Source organism: Oryctolagus cuniculus, chromosome 8 (genome assembly GCF_051225735.1).
Source record: "Oryctolagus cuniculus isolate XC-2025 breed Fujian yellow rabbit chromosome 8, ASM5122573v1, whole genome shotgun sequence".
NCBI lineage: Eukaryota > Metazoa > Chordata > Mammalia > Lagomorpha > Leporidae > Oryctolagus > Oryctolagus cuniculus.
This window is the reverse complement of record NC_142874.1, coordinates 76726141-76750191: the sequence shown is the minus strand read 5'-3', so window position 1 is coordinate 76750191 and position 24051 is coordinate 76726141. Positions and strand designations below refer to the sequence as shown.

Here is a 24051-nt window from a genome sequence, read left to right as displayed (position 1 = left end):
GGTAATTCAGGAGGTGGAATTGTGGCCCAGTACATTAAGCCAACACTTGCAATGAGGATATCTTATATCAGAGTGCTGATTTGGGTCTCCACTTCCAATCCAGCTTCCTGATAATGAACATTCAAAGACAATACAAGGTGTTAAGTATTTGGAACCCTGCCACCTTTTTTTTTTTTTTTTTTTAGATTTATTTATTTGAAAGGCTAAGTTATACAGAGAGAGAAAGAGAGGCAGAGAGAGAGAGGTTTTCCATCTGCTGGTTCACTCCCTAATTGGCCGCAACAGCTGGAGTTGTGCCTATCCAAAGCCAGGAGCCAGGAGCTTCTTCTGGGTATCCCACACAGGTACAGGAACCCAAGAACTTGGGCCATCTTCTACCGCTTTTCCAGGCCATAGCAGAGAGCTGGATCAGAAGAGGAGCAGCCGAGACTTGATCAGGCGCCCATAAGGGATGACGACATTGCAGGCAGTGGCTTTAACTGCTATCGCACAGTGCCAGCTCCCCCTGCCACCCTTGTAAGTCACCAGGAGTTCCTAGTTCTCAGTCAGGCTAGCACAAATCTGGCTGTTGCTGCCATTTGAGGAGTGAATCAGTAGATGAAGTATTCTCTCTCTTTCTCTCTCTCTCTGCTGTTTCTCTTTCTTTTTCTGTCTCTCTCTCTGTCACTCTGCCTTTCAAATAAATAAGTAAATATTTTAAAAATATGTGCATTTTACATGAGCTTTTTGAAGATTCCTCATACATGCATATATTTGGAAATATGTATATAGTCTAATTCAATATAATTTAAACTTAATTTTAAAGCTATTTAAAGCTATGTATTTAAAGCTATGTTATTCCATAACATCAATCCAAGTCTCTCCTCTGAATTAGCATATCCTTGATAGCTAACTTATCTTGTGAGATGTCCTCTATTACTTCCTGGACATTCACACAGTCAAAAAGATAAATTCAAAGTCATCCATGAAGGGAGAACTCACACACTGCCACTCATAGTCAGAAGACTGTGTACCAGCTTTCCCAGGTAACTGGTGTTCCTACTCACTCACTACCCATGAAGACAGCAGGAGTTGACCCAGGACGTGAAAGTTGTGATGGGAAATCAAGATTGCTCTCTGATAAAGAGCAGGCAAATGGCAGGGGTGGTCCTTTCTACTTTGGGAGTGTAAGACCATGATTCAGGACTTCCCAAGGCTGTGGAGACTCTGACCCCAGATAGTGGTCACTTCTTCACCCCTCTTGCTTAGCATTTGTTTATAGGTTTCAAAATTCAGAGAATTTATTCTCAAAATGTACTTCAAAGAGCTGTGAGACTCCAGAAAGTTGCCTCCAGGAACACCCAACACAGACTTGACAGGATGAGGTCCTGCAACAGGCAAGTGGTCTTTGGCCTGTCCCTTCCTTTTCTCAACAGGACAGCGCCACTCTGTATTGAGACTTTACATTTGGGGTAAAATGGTTTGACTGTTTAAGAATATTTGAAAATCATTTACTTAGGAGCAATGTCATTAGTAAGGTTTTTGGAAATGAAAATATAGATCCCGTGGCACACATTTTGTTAATAAGTTTTTTGTATCATTTAGTATAATGAGTCATTCCAGCAATTCCTGAGATTTTATTTATAAATCTCATGACAGCTGTAGGTTTGAAATTATATACACTTATCTGTTAGAGAAGGAGAGAGAGAGAAAGAGAGAGAGAATCAGACCTCCTTCTCAGGAGATTGTGAATACTCTCCATCATTTTGGGTAGGTTGTCTTACAACAAAGAAGGGAGGGGGAAGGATGAGGGGAAATGGAGGTGTTTAAGGCCTGCCAGTGATGGTTTGCTTTAACAAATAACAATAAGTTGTTGTGTCCTTGTGGAGATACAGCAATGTAAAAGGCATTTATGCCTGTGCTATAAGTAAAAGACAACTCTCCCAAGAATAGAATTGTGAAGAACTCTCACTTGTGAGAGCTAAATTGTGAAGAAGTGAAGGAAGCATGGATTATATTTCAGAACTAGGAAGAGTTGTTTGAGGGTGCAGGAGAGGAATTAATATAAAATGGCAACAGCATCATTCAGATGTATGTAATGGGTTTATTCGGATTACCTCCAGTAATGAAAGCTTTATTGTAAAGATAAGTGTTCATATGAATACCACAGAAATGTCACAGGAATTCTGGAGCACAAAACATCACAGAAACCGACACACAGTTTGGATACTGGAAGCTCCAACAGAACTCTGGAGAATCAATAGATTTTCTTTTTACCTGTTGAGAGGCAGGAGTTTATTGCTACTCTGCCTGCATGATATTGAGCTGCTGTCTGTTTTTTGTTTCACAAACTGTCAACAAGAGCACCCATTCCTTTTAACTCTTTTTTTTTCTCACAGGTCTCTATCTCACTGCTTCTCTAAATGTCTTTTTCACCTTCTGCTTTTACTATCTAATATCCTGGCCCATGTTTCTAATGGAAGAGTCTAATTTTCTTAGCTGATCCTCATTTGGGCAGAGTTGTCATGTGTCAAGGTGCTTCCTGGGTCAGCCTATGCAGTGGTCAGGTGCACAGCCCATTGAAGAGTGAAGGAGTCACATGGTACAGAGCATGGCCACCCCATCTCTGAAAGTTAGAGCTCCTCATACAGGGGCTGTGGATGAGGTGATTCCCTTTGGACAGAATAATGTCATATCCAACAGAGGCACGATTGGAAACAGAAGAAGGGAACAAATTTAAAGAGGAGGATGGCGGAACAGAGTATGGAGAGGATGAGGAGCAGAGAAGTGGGAGCATGCAGAGATGGGGCATAACGGGACCCACATCAGGATCAGGGGAAGAATCGATGTGCTCTGGGGAACATTTTTTAAAAGTCCTGAATTCACGAGGAATATGACCATAAAGTCAGATCTGTTAGTTGATAAAAAAAATAGATAATAGACGATACTAGATTAGATAGGTAGATGATATAGATAAGAGAGGGAGAGAAACAAGTACAAATAGAACCACAGCAAAAGTAAGGTTGAATTTTAGTCCTAAGAAACAATGAAATTTCCACCAAATTCTTTGTCTTCAGCCTGTGTAGCTACTTCCATTAGCAGTGCTTCATTAATTTACCACAAGGGCCTGACTAAAGCTGATATCATGCATATTAAATAAGAAAATAAATAAGGTAATCATATAAAATATGAAGATTTGGGTATAATTAGCTAGTTATTTTGTGTAACTTTTAAATGAAAGCTGTTACATTAAATAGAAAAAGTATTTAAAAATGAACAAACTGCCCAAACTGGACAGGACACATTTATTGTTCCAAGAAAAGAAAGCAAATAAGGAAAGAGAGAGTGAAAAATGCAGTATTGAGGTGATTAAAAATTGCAAACTTCAAAATGAGACACACACGTGCATGTCTGTTGCTGAGATAAAAACAGTGTTCCTGAAGTGCGTGGATGTCATTTTTCTGCATCTACAGTAGCACACAGGCACCATGGCAGGTAGCCCTGAGAGGGAGGAGGAAAGAAGCAGAGAGAAACCTGGGGGAATCCTTTGTAGATATTAGAGGGAGGGCTCTGTACTTCCACGGACTTCACTTTTATTGGTGAGTGGAAAGGCAGAGATTTGTTGTAACCCACCAGATAGCCCTGGTAACTTTGACATACAAGGTATAGAAGCCAAAGTCATTTCCTATTTCCATCACTGAGACTTAGTGGTTTATATTAGTATTCCACATTCATACATGTGATTCATATTCCCATATTCACTTTGGACTCGGTAAGCATTTCTACCATTTCTGCCATTTCCTCTCAAATCCCTGGCGGCACTAAACACCCCATTGCTTGTGAAGAAACATTCACTTTGTATCATATTCACAGCAACTAGACCTACACTAGGCACCCAGGAGACATTATTTCAATGACTACTGAGTGAATGAAAGGTTGTTTGGTAAGTCCTATTATCTAGAAACAATGTAATGCAAAAAGCTAAAAAGAAAATAATAACTCCAAAAATACAAAATAAATTTTAAGATTTCATATCAGTAAAGGAACAACAGTTCCTTTAACAAGAGTTGTGACCAATAGGCTACAAATCTCAGAATGGTGTCACTGTCTTTAACTTATTTTTAGACAGAGAAAAGTACTAAACTTCGGCAAGCACCGCGGCTCACTAGGCTAATCCTCCCCCTTGCGGTGCCGGCACACCGGGTTCTAGTCCTGGTTGGGGCGCCGGATTCTGTCCCCATTGCTCCTCTTCCAGGCCAGCTCTCTGCTGTGGCCAGGGAAGTGCAGTGGAGGATGGCCCAAGTCCTTGGGCCCCGCACCCCATGGGAGACCAGGAGAAGTACCTGGCTCCTGGCTTCGGATCAGCGCGGTGCGCCGGCCGCAGTGCACTGGCCGCGGCGGCCATTGGAGGGTGAACCAATGGAAAAAGGAAGACCTTTCTCTCTGTCTCTCTCTCTCACTGTCCACTCTGCCTGTCAAAAAAAAAAAAAAAAAAAAAAAAAGGAAGAAAGAAAGAAAAAAAAGTACTAAACTTCTCCAATGTTGAAACAAAGTGTTCACTTTAAGGCATAATACAACTTGGCAAAAATATTCCACAGATTCTTTTGTTACATATACTGCCAAGTAATTGAGCAAAAATATCTTTTTGAATACAAAAAGTGAACGGCAAAGAATTGAATCAGTGTCACTTTTAATAAATATATTTGAAAAGTTGATTCTCTCAATTCAATTACATAGCACACGAAATGACTGGGCAAATTCTAACTTAACTCTGAGAACAATTTCCATATTGTTCTATAAGAAAAATACAATATAATTTACATTACAAAGTATTATTCAAACAGATTACCTTTAACAAAAAGATAAAAATACATTCTGTTTTGCAAGAACACTTGTCTGGATGGTCTAAAACCTCCTCATGAAACAGGAGGACAAGATGACACAATCACTGCTTCTAAGGTTAACATTTATGGCTAAAACACAGAACTATTGTGTCCTTGATTTAGAAAACTAAATCATAATTGCGTTTTCCAAATTTTTATTCTCGCATCTTATAAAAAAATGCTTACACACTAATAACAACACTGTAGTAGCACAGAAATAATACTTCCATCTTTTTCCCATGCTACTACAGATAAAAAGAGTGAAACACATCCTTTCACATTGGAGTATCAATTATAATTCTCTTGATATTTTAAAATGCCCTTCAAGTTATAAACAAGTATCTTTCAAATCATTTTCAAAATCTGTCATTTTGCTCCTAGTGGTTAACAGCTTAATTCACATGCTAAAGTGAGAGTTGCTGAAGTGCTTGTGATTTGAAAAGTGTCAGAATTGCTTGCCACACCCCACTCCCTACAGAAAACCTTAGCAGTCAAAGCTTTTCGATTGCAATGCCCAGAAACCCAACTCAAATCAACAAGTAAAAAAGTGTACGTTGGGGCTGGTGGTACAGTGTAGCTGGTTAATCTGCAACCTGCAAAGCTGACACCTCACAGGGGTGCTAGTTTGAATCCCAGCTGCTTCATGTCCAATCCAGCTCCCTGCTAATGTGCTAGGGAAGCAGTGCACAATGGCCCAAGAATTTGTGCCCCTGTAGGCACATGGGACACACGGAGAAATCTGGGGTAAGCCTGACCCAGCCCCATCCATTATGGCCATCTGGGAAATGAACCTGTGGAAAATCTCTCCCAATTACCCCACCCCGCTCCACTTCTTTAACTCTGCCTTTCAAATAAATATTTTTTCTAGAAGTGTATTGTTTCACATTGAGCAGGATGCCCTAAGAACCAGCAGTTTCAGATACTGCTGCAACTCAGTATCTTGATACCATAAACAAGCCATAATCTCTCTCCTTCTCTCTCCCTCACCTTTACTCTCTCCCTCTCACCTTCATTCTTACTCTCCCTCTCACTGGCTTTTCCCATCTTCCTTCTATTTTCCCCCTCTGTCCCTCTTTTTCCTTTGGTTTTTCTTCTCTGTCTCCCTCCCTATCCTAGCAATGTTGTAAATACCAAAGAAACATAAAATACCCCTTAGAATCATTCAGATTCTTGGAAGATATGAATTAATAAATGCTGCTACCTTGCTCCCATAAGATAAATAATGGATTTAGTATAAAGAGAAAACTGAATCGGGGCCGGCACTGTGGTCCAGTGGGTAAAGCCGCCACCTGCAGTGCCAGCATCCCATATGGGAGCCAGTTTGAGTCCTGGCTGCTCCACTTCCCATCCAACTCTCTGTTATGGCCTGGGAAAGCAGAAGATGGCCTAAGCACTTGGGCCCCTACACCTGTGTGGGAGACCTGGAAGAAGCTCCTGGCTCCTGGCTTCGGATCAGCGCAGCTCTAACCGTTGCGGCCAATTAGGAAATGAACCAGCAGATGGAAGACCTCTCTCTCTGCTTCTCCTTCTCTCTCTGTATAACTCCAACTTTCTTTCTTTCTTTTTTTTTTTTTTTTTTTTTTTGACAGGCAGAGTGGACAGTGAGAGAGAGAGACAGAGAGAAAGGTCTTCCTTTGCCATTGGTTCACCCTCCAATGGCCGCCACCACCAGCGCACCGTGCTGATTCGAAGGCAGGAGCCAGGTGCTTCTCCTGGTCTCCCATGGGGTGCAGGGCCCAAGCACTTGGGCCATCCTCCACTGCACTCCCTGGCCACAGCAGAGAGCTGGCCTGGAAGAGGGGCAACCAGGACGGAATCCGGTGGCCCGACCGGGACTAGAACCCGGTGTGCCGGCGCAGCAAGGCGGAGGATTAGCCTAGTGAGCCGGCGCGGCATAACTCTGACTTTCAAATAAATAAATAATTTTTTTAAAAAGAGAAATATGAGGAAACTATAAGAAATCCTTATGGGAAAAGGCCATTTGAATCGTACGTGGAGAAAGGGTTCAACATACTCTGAGTCAGGAAACTGGAGAAGCAATAGCAATTGCACTTCTGCTCTTGCTTCTCCCATAGTCTCCTGTTGTTGCCTAGGGAAACCAATGCCTGCTCTGTGTGCAGGGGTTCCCAAAGCCCAGAGTACCTGTGTAGGCCATCAGACCAGCGCAATCAGAGCAACACACAGTACGGTGTGAGAGAGGAGCTGAGGAAGACCATTGACAGATCATGTGCCCTCACATTGGGCCCTTCCCATATCCCAGAGAAGAGCAATAGGACATCTTCATGAGTGTGTAACTTGTGCAGTTGAACAGGGTTCTGCACCCAAAATGGCTCTGCTACTCTCTTCTTGAAATTCTTAATGATTTTATCTTTGGCAGGGAGATCAATGACAGTAATCAAAGTTGATAGGATGTAGTGAAATGGATACTCATGTTTATGGGGTTAAATGAATTGTCACAATTGATTTAAAAAGTAGTTTGTTAATGCATTTATACTAAAATATTTTAGGTATCAAAATTCTACTTCATAGAATGTATTCTCAGAAAATAATTCAAGATATTGATGAAGATTTATGCACAAAGCCATGCATTGCCACATTTTCTCTGATCACTAAAAACAAGAAGATCTAAATGGTTAGCAATGGGTAAGTAATACCCGAGTAAATTGTGCTGTATTCCTTAATTTTGTCATTCCATGTCTTTCATGTAATAATTAATTAATTTTGAGTTGATTTTTGCATATGATGTAAGGTAAGGGTCCAACTTAATTGTTTTTCGTAGAGATAAGCAAGTCTCTCAAAAATCATTTATTCAAGGTAATTATACTTTCTTCATTGTGTGTTCTTGATATGTCTGCCAAAAATGAATTAGCCAACTACAAGCAGTATCAGAATGAGGGACATATTTGAAGAAATAATAGAAATGCATTTCCAAAAATTAAAGATGACAGATATAAAATAGAAAGCACTACTTATCAGTAAAATCATGTATAATTGAGGAGTGGAAGCTTACCTACACTAACCAGTTCATGTAGAAATATATTGACAAGAGTATAAAATTTGGATTGTCATGTTTTGTAAAAAACATAATTTATTTTATTTCATTTCTCCATAAAGAATTATCTTTAGACATTTTGTATAGCACTAGTAAGTCAACATGTATATGACATTAGTGAATTTAGTCTGCCAGTCTTTATATTGTATGCTTCAAATGCATTCTTTGTTGCTTAAAGCTAAGAACATTTTGCAGAAACGAGTAACTGTTGTTTTTCTACTTTCTTAATTTGATTTGATTATGCATAACATTCCAGTTTGAGATGTAGCTATGTCTCTCTAGCTAACAGGAATTGCACTTTAAGCCATTAAGATTCTATTGTGTACAGAAGATTTAAAACCATCTTAGCCACTTTCATGAAATTATAAATTTTACTTTGACACTTTTTAACCACTTCCAGTAGCTTGTCATTTTTTTCCCTCCTCCACAGTATTAAGTATTTATAACTCCTCCATCCTGAACATATGCTGATTTTTTTTTTTTTTTGACAGGCAGAGTGGGCAGTGAGAGAGAGAGACAGAGAAAGGTCTTCCTTTGCCGTTAGTTCACCCTCCAGTGACCGCCGCGGCTGGCGCACTGCGGCCGGCGCAGCACGCTGATCCGATGGCAGGAGCCAGGTGCTTCTCCTGGTCTCCCATGGGGTGCAGGGCCCAAGCACTTGGGCCATCCTCCAGTGCACTCCCTGGCCACAGCAGAGAGCTGGCCTGGAAGAGGAGCAATGGGGACAGACTCCGTTGCCCCAAATGGGACTAGAACCCGGTGTGCCGGCACCGCAAGGCGGAGGATTAGCCTATTGAGCTGCGGCTCTGGCCTTGGTTTTATGGAATTAACACATAATTTAAAAGCTTATTGTAAATTTTTATAAATGCATACTTTTATTATTTAGAAATATACATTAAATGTATATTATTTGAAAACTACAAATTTGCTTTTTTTAAAGAATTTTTTTAAAGGAGAATTGAAAGATTTTATTTATTTGAAAGTTATAGGGAGCAAGAGAGAGACAGAAAATGAGATAGGTCTTCTATCTGCTGGTTCACTCTCCAGATGGCCCCAATGGCCAGGGCTGGGCCAGGAGAAAGCCAGGAGTTTCATTCAGGCTCCCACATTGGTGGCAAGGCCCAAACACTAAGGCCATTTTCTGCTGTTTTCCCAGCCCATTAGTGGGGAGTTGGATGGGAAGTGGAGCAGCCAGGACATGAACCAGCACCTATATGGGATGCCAGTTTCGAAGGCAGTGGCTTAACTCGGTATACCACAATGCAGGCCCCTGCAGATTTGTTTTTTAAACAAACTTGACCTATATGAATCCTCTAGCTTTGCTGCTGATACCTATGCACACAGGACAGGTATAGGTTTTCCCAGGCAACAACAGGAGGCTATGGGAGAAGCCAGACCAGTAGTGCAATGATTTTTCTGTCTATCACTACAGAAAGAATTCAAGTTTAATCTTGTGGTTAATTGTATTTCCTTAAAGCACACTTGTGGCCAATATAGAATCCATTTAACACAAAACAGCTTTGTGAAGTTAAAGGGGAAAAACATCTTGTTCCCCACCAGGGACAGAGAGGCAACATGAACCATATTACCACTGGCATAACAAGGATGAACAGTATAAGGTAGGTAAGAAATGGCTCAAATTTTTAAAAATTATTTTTGTTTGTTTGTTTAATGTGAAAGCCAGAAGTTACAGGTGTACAAAGAGGCAGAGGGCTCATATCTATTAATCTACTTCCCAAATGCCCACATAGCAGAGGCTGGACCAGGTGCAAGACAGGAGCCAGGAACCCAATCCCATTTGAGACTCAACTGCTTGGATACTTCTGTCTCCAAGGGTCTGCCTTGACAGGAAGCTGGAAGTCAAAGTGGAGCTAGGACTTTATCCCAGGCACTCCGGTATGGGGTGTATCTCAAGAGGCATCTTAACCAGGGCACCAAAAGTACATCCCCTAGTTCAAGTTCTAACACAAACAAGAGCATTCACATTCACACACTGAGTTGTTTTCCATGGGCCTTCACCAGATGTTATGAAAAGGCTAGGGTGCGGAAGAGGCTGAGAGATACTCCTCAGTGATGCAAATGTACAAAATTCCACACAGTTCTTAAGCCCTTCTCTCATATCAAGTAAAAACCTATAGCTGCTGAGAAACAAGTAGTAAACCATCCCACTCTCAGTGTCCAATCAAAACAGAATCTCCCAGCGGGAGGGAGAGTAGAAAGAAAATTTCTATGACATTGAAAAGTTGTTCAGATCTAGGGTCTTGCGCTGATAGGAAGAAGAAGTCTAACTCCATTAGGAGCACATGGGGAAACTCTCTCCTAGTCCATACATGCATTTATAGAGGGAAGAGATCGATTCATTAAAGGTGATGGAAAGAATGGTTGAAAATTACATACCTGGGTCCCAAGTACCCAGGGCTTGCCTGCAACTGAAGCTGGACCAGGACAAGTAAGAAACCTCCATCCTAATTATGAGGCTAAGACTGAGTAGAAAGCCATTCAAGATTATCATTGGAGGCTGAAGCAAAAGCATGGAGATGGAGCCTCTATTATAGCATTTACATTCAAGGAGTGCTCAGAGTAGAGACTGGACTAGAAACATGGAAAAAATGCATCCAGAACCCGAAACCAAAATCTAAGAACAAGAGAGCAGGAATCTGTATATAAATGAACCTGAAGAGTGTTGGGCACTGAATTTGGATATAGCAAAAGCAAAACAAAACCTAGCTAAACAACTGATTACAGTTATTAAATCATCAAAACCAATGACCAGAAAGAAATTATGAGTATTTCAGGTAGAAATATTATTTATGAAAAAACAATAAATAAAGTATTTTACAGAAAATAATCCAGAGATGGCTGAGATGTTGGAATGAATAGAATCTTCAAAATTACTATACTTATTATATTAGAACTTATGGTAAATGTGATAACATGTGTGAGATACACAGGGAAATATGGCAGAAAGATGGAAATAGTAGGAGTCAGATGAAAATATGAGAAATATGAACATGATATTAGAGACAAAGAATTCTTTGAGCGAGCCCTTCTGCAAACTGAAAAAAAGCTGAGGAGAGAATCAGCAAGATAGAGGCAGGTTGACAGAACGTATACAAATATCAAAAAGAAGTACAAAGTAGATCAGAACATCCAGGAGTAGCAGGACAATCACAAATCGTATAACACATGTAGCATTAGGCTCTAGAAGGAGAAATTAAGGGAAATGGGACAGGAGACATGTTTGAAGAGTTAAGGAACAAAAACAAATTACAGATCTGAGAAGCTTAAAGAAATCCAAGCAGGATATATTTTTAATTAGACATATTGCAGTCAAATTGCTAAAAAGTAAAGAAAAATAAAATCTGAAGACAAGCAAATAAAAAAAGAAATATTGCATTCAAATAAAGACAAGGAATTCAACAGACTCCTTGTCAGAAATACATAATGCAAAACTAGTCAACAACAAAGTATTTAAAGAAAAAGCTGTCAAAACAGAAATCTTTACCTAACAGAAATATCTTACAAAAACAAAGGCAAAATAAAAAACATTTCAGCTAGTCAGATTGGATAAGATGCTTTGTCAGAAGACCTGCCCAATCAGGATATTACAGGAAGTTCTTTAGGCAGCAGATTTGATACCCAATGAAATTCCTATTTACATAAAGAAATAAAAAGTGCTGAGGAGAACATTCAGGGTTTTACACAGGCTACATCTGTTGTGAATTTCAGCACACACTAAGGATCTCAGGCTACAACTCAAGAGTGTAAAATAATTATTAAAAAAAATGATAAGCTGGGAGTGCTAGGATAAAATTTTCATTTAAAATTTCATTGTTACTTCCTAAAGAAAGAACTGCTGGATAGTGCAAAATTAATTCAGTAAGGGCAATTAATTTCATCAGTCTAAGTACCAAACAGCGGTCTTGGTTTGCCTTAGAATGGATGCAAGAGGCAGGGGAGGAAAAGGGGGGTGATGCCAAGTAACTCAAGAGACATTCAGGAAGCAAAATCAACACCATGAAAAGAAGTGCAAGGTGGCTCCAAGGTTTCTTTTTCTCTCTTGAGTATACAGGACCCTTCTACACGGTTTATTTCCCAGGCAATAGAAAGTTAAGAGAGTATTCAGGAAACAATAAAACATTCATATAAAAGTTCCTTAGCTTGCAGGATGGCATTGTGGTGTAGTGGGTAAAGTTGCCATCTGCAATGCTGGTATCCCATACGGGTACTGGTTTGTGTCCCCAGTGCTCCACTACCAATCCAACTCCCTACTGATTGTTAGGGAAGTGCAGTGGAGGACACCCAGGTGTTTAGGCCCCTGCATCCATATGGGGACCCAGATGGAGCCCCTGGCTCCAGGTTTCAGCCAACAGAGTGGACCAGTGGATAGAATCTCCCCCATGCCCTTTCCTAACTGACTTTCCAAAAAAAAAACAAAGTTCCTCAGGTCCAAATATGGGTATTTTAGGATACAGAATACAGTATAATACAGTTTCTCCTAACGCGAACAGCAAATTCATACCATAGTATAGGTATTTCAGATATTTTAATTCCTCTCCATTTAGTCTGATATCTGGCTTCATGTACTGAGCTAGGCTACCATTTATGAAAACAAGTGTGACAAGTATACCTGTGTCAGAACCATTCAACCAAACTGTTTCTTCACAGTACACTGCTGTTAGTCGTTTAAGGACATGTTAACACACCACAGCATTGGTTTGTACAACCACAAAATTTGTAACTTGTGAAAAAAAATTTATCTTGCTATATGATTATTGCTATAGTTTGTTTCCCTCTAAAATGTCTTGAAGTTGCACACAGTAAAATCTATTTATTCATCCTGCTTTACTTGGAGTTCACTTCTACTGGATCTTTAAAAGCAGAGTAACCAAAAGCTCTGAGGTACAGGAATTTCTTTGGCATTCACAAATATATATCTAGACTCCTTTTTCTTAAATTCTTTAGATTATATTCCTCATCCCACAAGTATGGTTCTAAATTGCATATCTATAATATGAATACCAATAATAATGATAATGTCCCTTATATCTACATATACTTGGAAATAAACAAGAATATTAGTATAAACAGGTGAGACAAGTATATAAAAGGTGTTTTTCTCTGAATGTTTCATTCAAAAATTATCACATTAGTTCCATTGTCAACAATTACAATTATAACTAATTTTAACTGTAAAATATATTCAGAAAATATTTGTTACTTTTTTGTTTGATATGAAAGATTTTTTAAGTTTCATCATTTTCCCTTTCTTGGCAGTCTTGCTGAAATATAAGAAAAATAAATGGGAAACGTACCGCATGAGTGCAAGCTCTGGAGGCAGAACAGGATGTTGTAGAGATGACGACTTCTCTGCACCTGCAGTCTAGAGGTATGACAAGCTTGGTAGTGACCACAGCAGAGGCAAAAGTCAACTACGAGTGATCATAAACTTTATCTCACTTTATTTTAAATGCTCATTTATTTGTTTGAAGACAAGGAGACAGAAATTGTCCATCCTCTAATCACTCTCCAAATGCCTGCAACATCCAAGGCTGAGACAAGCTGAAGCTGGGAGCCAGGAACTCAATCCATGTGTTCCACGTAAGTGGCAGGAGACCAACTACTGAGGCTTCATTTGCTCCCATTTGCATCAGCAGGAAGTTGAAATCAGGAGCCAAACAGGACCTTGAACTCAGACACTCCAACATGGGATGCAGGCATCCGAGGCAGCTTCTTAACCACTGCACTGCATGCTCACCCACCATCAAGGCTGTTTTAAAAAGGACCACAATAGGGCCGGCGCTGCGGCTCACTAGGCTAATCCTCCGCCTTGCGGCGCCGGCACACCGGGTTCTAGTCCCTGTCAGGGTGCCGGATCTGTCCCGGTTGCCCCTCTTCCAGGCCAGCTCTCTGCTGTGGCCAGGGAGTGCAGTGGAGGATGGCCCAAGTGCTTGGGCCCTGCACCCCATGGGAGACCAGGAGAAGCACCTGGCTCCTGCCTTCAGATCAGTGTGGTACACCGGCCGCGGCGGCCATTGGAGGGTGAACCAATGGCAAAGGAAGACCTTTCTCTCTCTCTCTCTCTCTCTCACTGTCCACTCTGCTTGTCAAAAAAATTTTAAAAAAATAAAAATAAATAAAAATTTTAAAAAAGGACCACAGTACACTTGCTTAGAGCACTGCCAGATGCTACAGCACTGCCAGATGCTACAATTGAAAACACTGTCCAATTGCACCCTCATCCTCCCGTTCCCCTCCACAGAAGCCACCACAGTCTGGTTCTTTATTTCCCTTTAGCTTCTCTCAAATGTTTTATGATTATTTCTGGTTTATTCTTACTTAACAGAAACTAATGAGCAGATTGGAAGTTCTTCATGAATGTTTAGTGGAACCCTGCCAATTCAATGAGATGTCCCCAAACATTAGTAATCATATGGCTTTCCTCAGGAGCCATAGAGTTTCTCCAAAATATAGTCTTCTGAATAAACTTAATTGTCCTGGAATCTAGTGCCTAGAGGCACAAATCCCAATGGTACAAGAGAGGTGGATTGTCTCGTGATTCAGTATGTGTGTTTGTAACATCAACTTACCTTTGTAGTTTGGCAATGCATGCTTATATTCTGGAATGTCTTCTGTCCCTGGCATAGAGACTCTTGGTTCAATTTCCTTAAGGAAGAAACTTCTAGATTCCTGCCAAAGTCATGGAGCGATAGGTTGATATGAGTATAGAATGCAGCAGGGGGGCAAAAAGTTTAACTGACCTTCTTCAACTTTCAAACATTGCCTTATTTACACTTTTCTGTTCATAAGTATAAGAATTTACATTACAATAATCACCACTACCTTTTAGAGCAAATGAAATATTAGAGGCAATGATTTTGTAATTTCTATGATGATTTTATGCTCTTTTAAACTTTTTATTCATACAAAGGGAATAAACTTTATGTATTTCATATATACTGTATTAAGAGCATAATATTTTCCATCCTACTCTCACTCTCTCCTTTCTCCTACTTTTCTTATTTTTTTTAAATTTTACAATGACATACTTTCAATTTTCTTTGTAACCTAAGCCTAACCTTCCACTATATAAAGAATTCAACAAGTAGTAAGTAGTAAGTAGAAAACCACTGTTCCTCAAGAGTATAGGCAAGGGTTATAAATAATCATCACATCTCAAAATTTTTTTACCCAGTCTTCAGTTGATGGACATCTGGGTTGATTCAATACCTTAGCTATTGTGAGTTGAGTTGCTATAAACAGGAGAGTACAGAGATAGCTTTTTCATATGCTGATTTCATTTCATTTGGATATATTTCCAAGAGTGGGATGAAGGGGTCAAATGGTAGACTGGAGACCCAGAAGAAGTCTTAGCCTGGCTTCGAATTGTCCCAGTTCTGGCCCTTATGGCCATTTGGGGAGTGAACCAATGGATGGAAAACCTTTCTCTCTGTCTCTCCCTCTCTCTCTCTGCCTCAGATAAATAAATAAAATCCTTTTTAAAAGGCTGCTTAAAAGGTCCTCTATCTATTAAAATATCATAACATATAATAAGATACATTTAACTTGCAAAAATCGAGAACTTTCCATTTCTGTCCTTCTTCAATAATTTTATTTCTTTCTTAATACTTCCAGGGTTAGAGTTTTTTCTATAAACATGTAAATAATTGCATATTATAATAGTAATTTATAATTTTCAAAGCACTTTTGCCTGCATTTTCCCTCTAATTGCAATAGTGACATCAAGGAAATTAAAAGAATAGGTGCTGGGTTTACCTTCACTTCCCTGATGACAGTAGAAAATCTCCTAAGTGTCATGAAACAGGTGTGGCAAATTAAGGACTTATAACTGTAGGCCTGATTCCAATATCTTGGGCTACTTTCCCTACTGGAAAGGTTCTGAAGAACACACACACTATATTTGTGTGTGTGTGCCTGTGTGTATCTAACTTATTAAAGGCCAAAATTAGCTAAAGTTTGTGAAACACTAAGCATTCCTCACAGTGTTCACTTCTGATATAACTTCCAGATTTCAAAAGTAATTTTTACTTCATGACAACCTAGATCCACAAATTTAAGCACACTTCTGTGTTGATGGAAGTCAAAACCTATATATGTCATTTTTAATATTCCACAAGCTTCTGAGTGGCCTGCATAGTAAATGCAGCCATAAAAGCTGATGAATTATTCAGAATTATTTGTAACTCTTGTATTTCAGCTGAGCACCAAACTTATATCACAGAGTAACGTTTAGATTTAATTACTTAAACTATCCACAGAGAGCAGTGCATCCTCCCTTTGTAAATTCCAAGTGTTCTAAACCATAAAGGGACACTAACCACTTGTTAGGTAGAGTGCCTCATGTACATCTATCATTTTCAGCACTGGGTGTGTGTCCCTCCATGCCATAGCCACTGCCCTTCCTGGAGTTAAGGGATCCTATACTTTGTTCCCTCAATTACTTCCATTTGGCTTTGAAGCACAAAGAATATTTCAAACTGTCCATGAGGAATGCCCAATTTAGCATCACCTTCATTCCAAATTGATGTGACCCCTGTCCTCAGAATAGGACTCATTTCTTCCAGGAACTTGTGAATGTATTCCAGCTCATTTTAAACTGTCAATGTCACAAAAATGTATTTAATCCAGAATTCACCAAAGCAAACGATGTATAGAAATGGATCATTTCATCCCACCTCCTGTGGATAATTCCCAAATAGGACATAGGTCCTTGAAAAATCATGTCCTTTCTATAATCACATGAAAAATAGGCAATGAAATTTATGAAGTTTTAATACTGTGCTATTGCCTAAGCATTTAGTAAATTTGTTGGCTTACATAACTGAACTATCTAGATATATGACTGATAAAGTGATGATATAATTACTCTGACAATATCACATAGGACCTGTTCTTTTCCAACTCTCTGCTTTGATTTATGGCGATTGCCTGGAGTGTCCTGAGCCTTCTTGGTAGAAAAGTGCTTGCAGGGGAGGAGGGCAGCACTGTGACACAGTAGGTTAATCCTCCACATGTGGCGGTGGCATCCCATATGGGCGCCGGTTCTAGTCCTGGCTGCTCCTCTTCCAATCCAGCTCTCTGCTATGGCCTGGGAAAGCAGAAGATGATCCAAGTGCTTGGGCCCCTGCACTTGCATGGGAAGCTGGGAAGAAGCACCTGGCTCCTGGCTTCGGATTGGTGCAGCTCCAGCCGTTGCGGCCATTTGGGGAGTGAACCAATGGAAGGAAGACCTTTCTCTCTGTCCCTCCTTCCCACTGTCTGTAAGTGTACCTCTCAAATAAATAAAATAAAGCTTAAAAAAAAAAGAAAGAAAAGTTTTTAGGGGAATCACAAAATTCTTATCCTCATGGCCTAGAAAAACTGATCTTCCATTTCATTGGATTATTTACCCACGTCCCAACAGATCTCTATGGAGAAAAATTTGACCAATTCCAAGCCAATTCAATCATATTAAATTAAATGAATATTTTTTCAAACTGTAAATAATATCTTATCTGTGGGTCATACATTCAACACAGTGGCTGCAAGCAGTACTGAACACAAATAGAAATATCAGAGTGCATCCCTATTAATAGTATTGTTTGTTGGAATTTCCATAGTTTTATATAAATACTTATGATTTGGTTGGAAAGGTTGTGATTTTCTTTTGTATAAACCACAGTGGTAAAATGTGAAAGTTAGTATGTAGAGTCAATTGGAAATGGAATTGGTAGCAAATGAAAAATAAGCATATATTGCACAGTATTTATTTGCTACCCATTGATTTATTATCTCTCTAATATGCAAATTACTTGCTTTTTGTTTTCTAACTACAGTTTACTAAAGTTAGAGCAACAGCTGTTTGACAAATGTTTTCTGTGAATTTGGCAAAGCAGTATTTTTTAGAGGCCATTTAAATCTGCCATCTCTGCATCCTGAATAAGAGGTCTATTTCCCCATCTCTCAAGCTGAATCCTCCCACGCTGTGAAGTAAAACCCTTATTTCTAAAGGTCTCCTACACAATCAAATCCTGAATAATTTTCTTACCACTTCCAGTCTTCTTGATTCATGAAGGTTATTTTTATTTTTAATCTGAAGTCTTTTCTGAAACCAGTGTCTGGATAGCATCTAAGTGTGTTTGGAGATAGAGGGAGAAGACAGGACCAGCAATCAGAATTCCCAAGCACTGGCTAGAATCTTAGAACTTCAAGTTCTTGGTGGCTTAATTTCTTTAAATGTTAAAAGAAGTACGATGTTGAATTTCACTCCGAAGAGAATTTTATCTTCACATGACTCATCTGGGGAAAGGTAAGGTGAAGAGGATTATTGAGTTGTTAAGGTGGAAAAAATAACACCTTTTATTTCTGTGTCACAACATAGTAGGAACAAAAAAGTCTCCTTCCATCAGTTACCTCAGGCAAAACACTTCCACCAAGAGGCAACATACAAGAGGCTGCTGTAAAGGGATGAGTTTACTCTCACTATCTGCTCAGTCTGGGGCTATTGCTCCCTATATCTTGCACTGTAACTTTGCTTTGCCCACAAAGTCTTCATCTGTTTTTCTCTAGAATATTCTACAGACCTATGTCTTTATTTTCTTCTTCCCAGATGTTAATCCTGTGGTCTGGAACCTAGGGTGGTAAGAGGTGATAGAAGAAAACAAGTAGAGTTTGTTTTTATACTGGCTCTGCAATTTCTGTTAAGTCTCATGAACATTCAGTTTTAATAAAATAGAGATAACAAGTATTATGTTTATAAAATGAGTTAGCATGTGCACTACATGTAGCATACTGGATGTAGGATCTAAGTAGAAGGGAAAATATCAGTAAAAAACATGGTAAATAATGCTTAATTCTATCAGTAAAAATGCATTATGACATAGTATTCTACTGTTTTTCACCAGTCCTGTTAGCAAAACTAATCAAGGATGATTTTAATTGAAAGTGTTTTAGGTATACATAATCACATAGAGTATGTAAACAAAAACATCTGGAAGAAAATAATATTTACCTCTGTCAAGGCAAGTGTGGGGGAAAAGAAAGTAATAAGAACTTGAAAATATTTTTTAAATAATCCAATATCTTTTCCTTGAGCAACTGCTCCAATAACCCAAACTTGCCTATCGTTTAACATAGCTCTTTGAATCTTACTTCCTTTGTTCAGAACACTAGTGAGAATTTAATCTGGAAATGTTGTCAGGAAATTTTTAAGTTTAGTTTTTGTGTTTGTTTTATTTGAAAGGCAGATAATTAGAGAAAAAGAAATAGAAATCTTTCACCTACTTCCACTTCAGTCTTCAAATGCCTACAACATTTGGGACCTGGGCTGGGCCAGGCCAAAGCAAAAGGAACTCAATTACTTGAGCCTTCACCTGCTACCTCCCAGGTTGTACATTAGCAGGAAGTGAGAATTAGGAACAGAACCAGAGCTTGAACCCAGGTACTCTTATATAGGATGCAGATATTCCAAACAGTGTTTTAACCTCTATAGTAAACACCAGCCCCAGAAAATAACTATTGTTTCTCTTGTGTCCCTTGTGTGTTCAGCCATATATTGTGATGATTTCAAACCCAGAAAATAAAATAAAGAACTATTATTAGAATACACATAAGCATATGAGGATGACAAAGTTTCAGATCAAACAGTAGAAACCTACTCTACAAAGAACAGAAACCTAGAGATAAGCGGCCAATTGTGGAACACAAGCTAAGTGTTGTGGAATTACAAAGAAAACCTGGACAGTCTAAGAAGTCAGGAAAAACCTCATGTAAAACATGGGTCTACTGTATAGTTCTCCAAAGTACTACTTGTGTTTCCTTTGGTCTCTAAATAACATTAAATTTAACATGTATTTCCAAAAGCCTCAGAAACTTACAGAGGTGAAATACATACGGAAATGGTGTTTACAAAATATTGCAAAGTCCCTGCCAGTGCGATCATTCCAGCTAGCATTGCACTCATGTGATCTCCCGCTCTGCAGTTAAAAGATTGTTCCTATCTGGAACAACACTTGCAGGTTACTGGATCATCTGCAGCTGTGAATGAAGCAGTCTCCTCTGTTTTAAACCTGTCTGTGGCTGTCACATGTCAGTTGTTCTCAGATAGAAAATGCTTACACAGAGTTTAGAATGTAAGGCAGTTATTAGAAAGTGCTATTGGGCTCAGCACCTGTTGGAAATAGGGGTGGGAGAAGAGAACAAGACTGGGCAAAAGAAGCTGAGCATCAGTGCAATTTCAGCAGAGACCTCAGCTGGCCCTGTGGAAATGAGGTCCTATGGAAAGTTATAAAAATGAATGACCCTTTGGAGATGTCCTGAGTTAAAGGGATACAGATAACATTTTATATCAAATCAGCCATTGGATGAAGGTCACTCCAGAAATGCAATGTGACCCTGGAAGGGGTGACTTCTCAGCATAGATATAATCTGTATATTCTGTAGAGGCAGGACAGATTTTTTTTTTCGCTTATAACATTTCACCAACTGGGAGATTAAACCATTCGCCTTGCTGCAGTGGAAATTGGGGTGGTACATCATAGTGTTCACTGTGTGGTTCATGCCGTTCTTGCTGTACCATCCCAATAACACAGCACACAGTTCTGCTGTCCATCTCCATGTACATTCCTCTTCTTCTCATTGATGTTGCTTATTAAAGACCCCAAATTATACCCACCACTAGAAAGACAGGGAGAAGAAACCTTAGCATATCTGTCAGAAATCTGGAATTGGAGCACCTCCAGCCACAATCTGATCTATGTGTGTTGCTGGAATTATTTCTTATCCATATCAACTAACCAAGTGAGGGAGCAAGGACTCCATGTTCCATTGGAACAGCGGCATGCCTGCTGTTCTTTATAATCATTATGTTTGAACAAAGTAGGCCCCCAAAATGGAAAAACTGAAATATGTCCTCACACACTATACTAAAGTAGTACTTCTGCTGCTGTGTCACACCCTTCCAGGATCTAGAAAGCAGGAGGGTTCCGGACCCACTTCAGAGGAATGCACCTTTCTTATCCACCCCATCCTCACATTTCTCATCCAATTCTGAAAGAAAAAACACATAATAACCAAGGCATTTCCCACCTCCAACAAAGGTTGAATTCCTTTCCAGTCCAGCAAGACTTCTCACAAGAGATGAATAGGTGCTCACTCTTCCTCTCTAGACCTTCTCAGAAAACACTTCCCACACATTTCAGCAAAAATGATATTGTCATAATGTGAAAACAACACTGCATCTGGGCGATAGAGTTATATGAGGCTACTCTCCTGTACGTGTGGCTGAAAGACTCAGTCAAGAACAGTAGAAATGGAAGAATCTGGAAAATGTAGTTGACGAGCATAACATCATCATTCATTTCAACAGGGCATGCCAGAGATCTGGTGTTACAATCCACCAAAATTGAGTCATGAAGACAAAGAAAACCTAAACATACCAATAACCAAGACAGAAATTGAATCAGTAAGAAAGACTTTCCCAATGAAGAAAAGCACAAGACCAGATGGCTTCCCCACTGGATTCTACCAGACACTTAAAGAACTAACTCCAATTCTTCTCAAGCTATTCAAAACAATTGAAAGTCAGGGAATCCCCCCGAACTCCTTCTATGAATCCTGAATCACCTTAATTCTTAAAATAGAAAAAGATACAACAGAGAAAGACAACTACAGAATAGTACCCCTGATGAACACAGATGCAAAAATTCTCAAAAAAATACTTACAAATCAAATCCAACAACACATCAGAAAGATAATTCACCCAAACGAAGTGAAATTTATCCCTGGTATGCATAGATGATTCAACATTTACAAATCAATAAGTATGATACACTACACTAGCAAACTGAAGAACAAACACTGTATGAATATTCTAGTTGATGCAGAGAAATTATTTGATAAAATAAAAAATCTTCTCACAGTGAAGACCTTAAAAATTGGGAATAGATGAATTAATGCTATAACTAGTACTCAAACAGTATTTTACACTTTGTGTTTCTGTGTGGGTGCAAACTAATGAAATCTTTACTAAATATATGCTAAACTGATCTTCTGTATATAAAGAGAATTGAAAATGAATCTTGATGTGAATGGAAGGGGAGAGGGAGCAGGAGATGGGAGGGTTGCGGGTGGGAGGGAAGTTATGAGGGGAAAATTCACTGCAATCCAAAAGCTGTACTTTGGAAATTCATATTTGTTAAATAAAAGTTAAAAAAATTGGGAATAGAAGGAACATTTCTAAACACAATTAAGGCAGTTTATGACAAGCCCATGGCCAACATCCTATTGAATGAGGAAAAGTTGGAAGCATTCTCCCTAAGATCCTGAACCAGAAAAGGATGCCCACTTTCAACATAACTGTTCAATATAGTCCTGGAACTTATAGCCAGAGTCATTAGGGAAGAAAAGGAGATCAAAGGTACACAAATTGGGAAGGAAGAAGTCAAATTATCCCTGTTTGCAGATGACATGATTCTATATATAGGGCACTGAAAAGACTCCACTGAGAGACTATTGGAACTCCTAACAGAGTTTGGTAAAGTGGCAGACTATAACACCAACACACAAAAATCAATAGTCTTTGTATACAGACAATGCCATAGCTGCAAAATAACTTTTAAGATCAATCCCAGAGAGAGCGGGACGTCCAGCTTCCTGGTGCGATCCTTTAGGGCGCGAGCTACTAACGAGCGAGTTAAAAATGGGTGATGTTGAGAAAGGCAAGAAGATTTTTGTTCAGAAATGTGCCCAGTGCCACACTGTGGAAAAGGGAGGCAAGCACAAGACTGGACCAAATCTCCATGGTCTGTTCGGGCGGAAGACAGGTCAGGCCGTTGGATTCTCCTACACAGACGCCAACAAGAACAAAGGCATCACCTGGGGAGAGGACACGCTGATGGAGTATTTGGAGAATCCCAAGAAATACATCCCTGGAACCAAAATGATCTTCGCTGGCATTAAGAAGAAGAATGAAAGGGCAGACTTGATAGCTTATCTCAAAAAAGCTACGAATGAGTAATAGCTGGCCACTGCCTTATTTATTACAAAACAGCAATGTCCCGTGACTTTTTTATGTGCACCATAATTTAATTCTTATACACCAGAATTCAGATCATGAATGGCTGACAAAATATTTTTGTCCAACAGTCTAATATTGCCTTGTGTGGTTAAATAGGAAATTTTGGTAGTAATTCCAGTTCAGTGAATGCCCTCACTGTTTTCCCCTTCTAAGGATATGATTGGACTTAACTAACAAAACTTGTCAATGCCATCCCAAAACCTGTTGGGAGATTGGATTTAGATTTAAATGCTGGGGAAATTGCCTCACTGTCTCAGAACTGAACGAGATTCCCTTGTTCTTTACCTACCTAAGGCAAGAGCTGAAGACATTTGGAAATGTCTACTTCGTATTTTTGGTCTTAGCTGTGGCAATCTCATTAGAATTTCCTGTATCTAAACTTCTGCCTTTTACTTACTGAAAGGCATTTTAGTGTGGTTTATGCATATCAAATAAAGAATATTTAACACTTCTCACATTTTATAGATGATCTGTAAGGTCAGGTGCTTTGAACGTCAGCATGACCAGGTGAAGTAACAAGTTACACTTGCTGTTGAATTCTGTACTACCTTAGACTGAGTTAGAATTCAGGATTGTCTATAAGCAGCCATTTGGAAACACATAACACTGAGGAGCTACTGTGTATTTGTGTTTAGTAATGGTGCTTTTGCCAGCTCAATGGAAGGACTAAGGTAGAGGAGATACCATCAGCACAAAACCTCTAAAATATGTGATCACAAGACTTAAGAGAATTAAAAACAGAATTATAGATCATGAAAAAAAAAAAAAAGATCAATCCCATTATAATAGCTACAAAATAACTAAATATCTTGGAATAAATTTAACCAATAATGCCAAAGATCTATATGATGAAATTATCAAATGTTAAAGATATAGAAGAAAATATTAAAAATGGAAAAATCTTCCATATTCATGGATTGGAAGAATCAGTATTATCAAAATGTCCATACTACCAAAAGCAATTTACAGGTTCAATGCAATCCCAATAAAAATACCAACGACATTCTTCTCAGATATAGATAAAATGATGCTGATCATATGGAAACACAGAAGACTGAATA

At 39.2% G+C, this 24051-nt stretch overlaps 1 protein-coding gene across 1 annotated transcript; it reads left to right on the top strand.

Moving 5' to 3' along the window:
• Nucleotides 1-22537: 22537 nt before the first annotated feature.
• Nucleotides 22538-23445, top strand: LOC149125062 (cytochrome c). Its single transcript, XM_089302584.1, has one exon. The coding sequence runs from the start codon at nt 22613-22615 to the stop codon at nt 22928-22930; it is 318 nt and encodes a 105-aa protein (XP_089158710.1). The 5' UTR covers nt 22538-22612; the 3' UTR covers nt 22931-23445.
• The last annotated feature ends 606 nt before the right edge of the window (nt 23446-24051 follow it).

What these genes read in the sequence shown, in the direction of transcription:
- LOC149125062 (XM_089302584.1), top strand. Translation starts at nt 22,613, where the DNA reads ATGGGTGATGTTGAGAAAGGCAAGAAGATTTTTGTTCAGAAATGTGCC.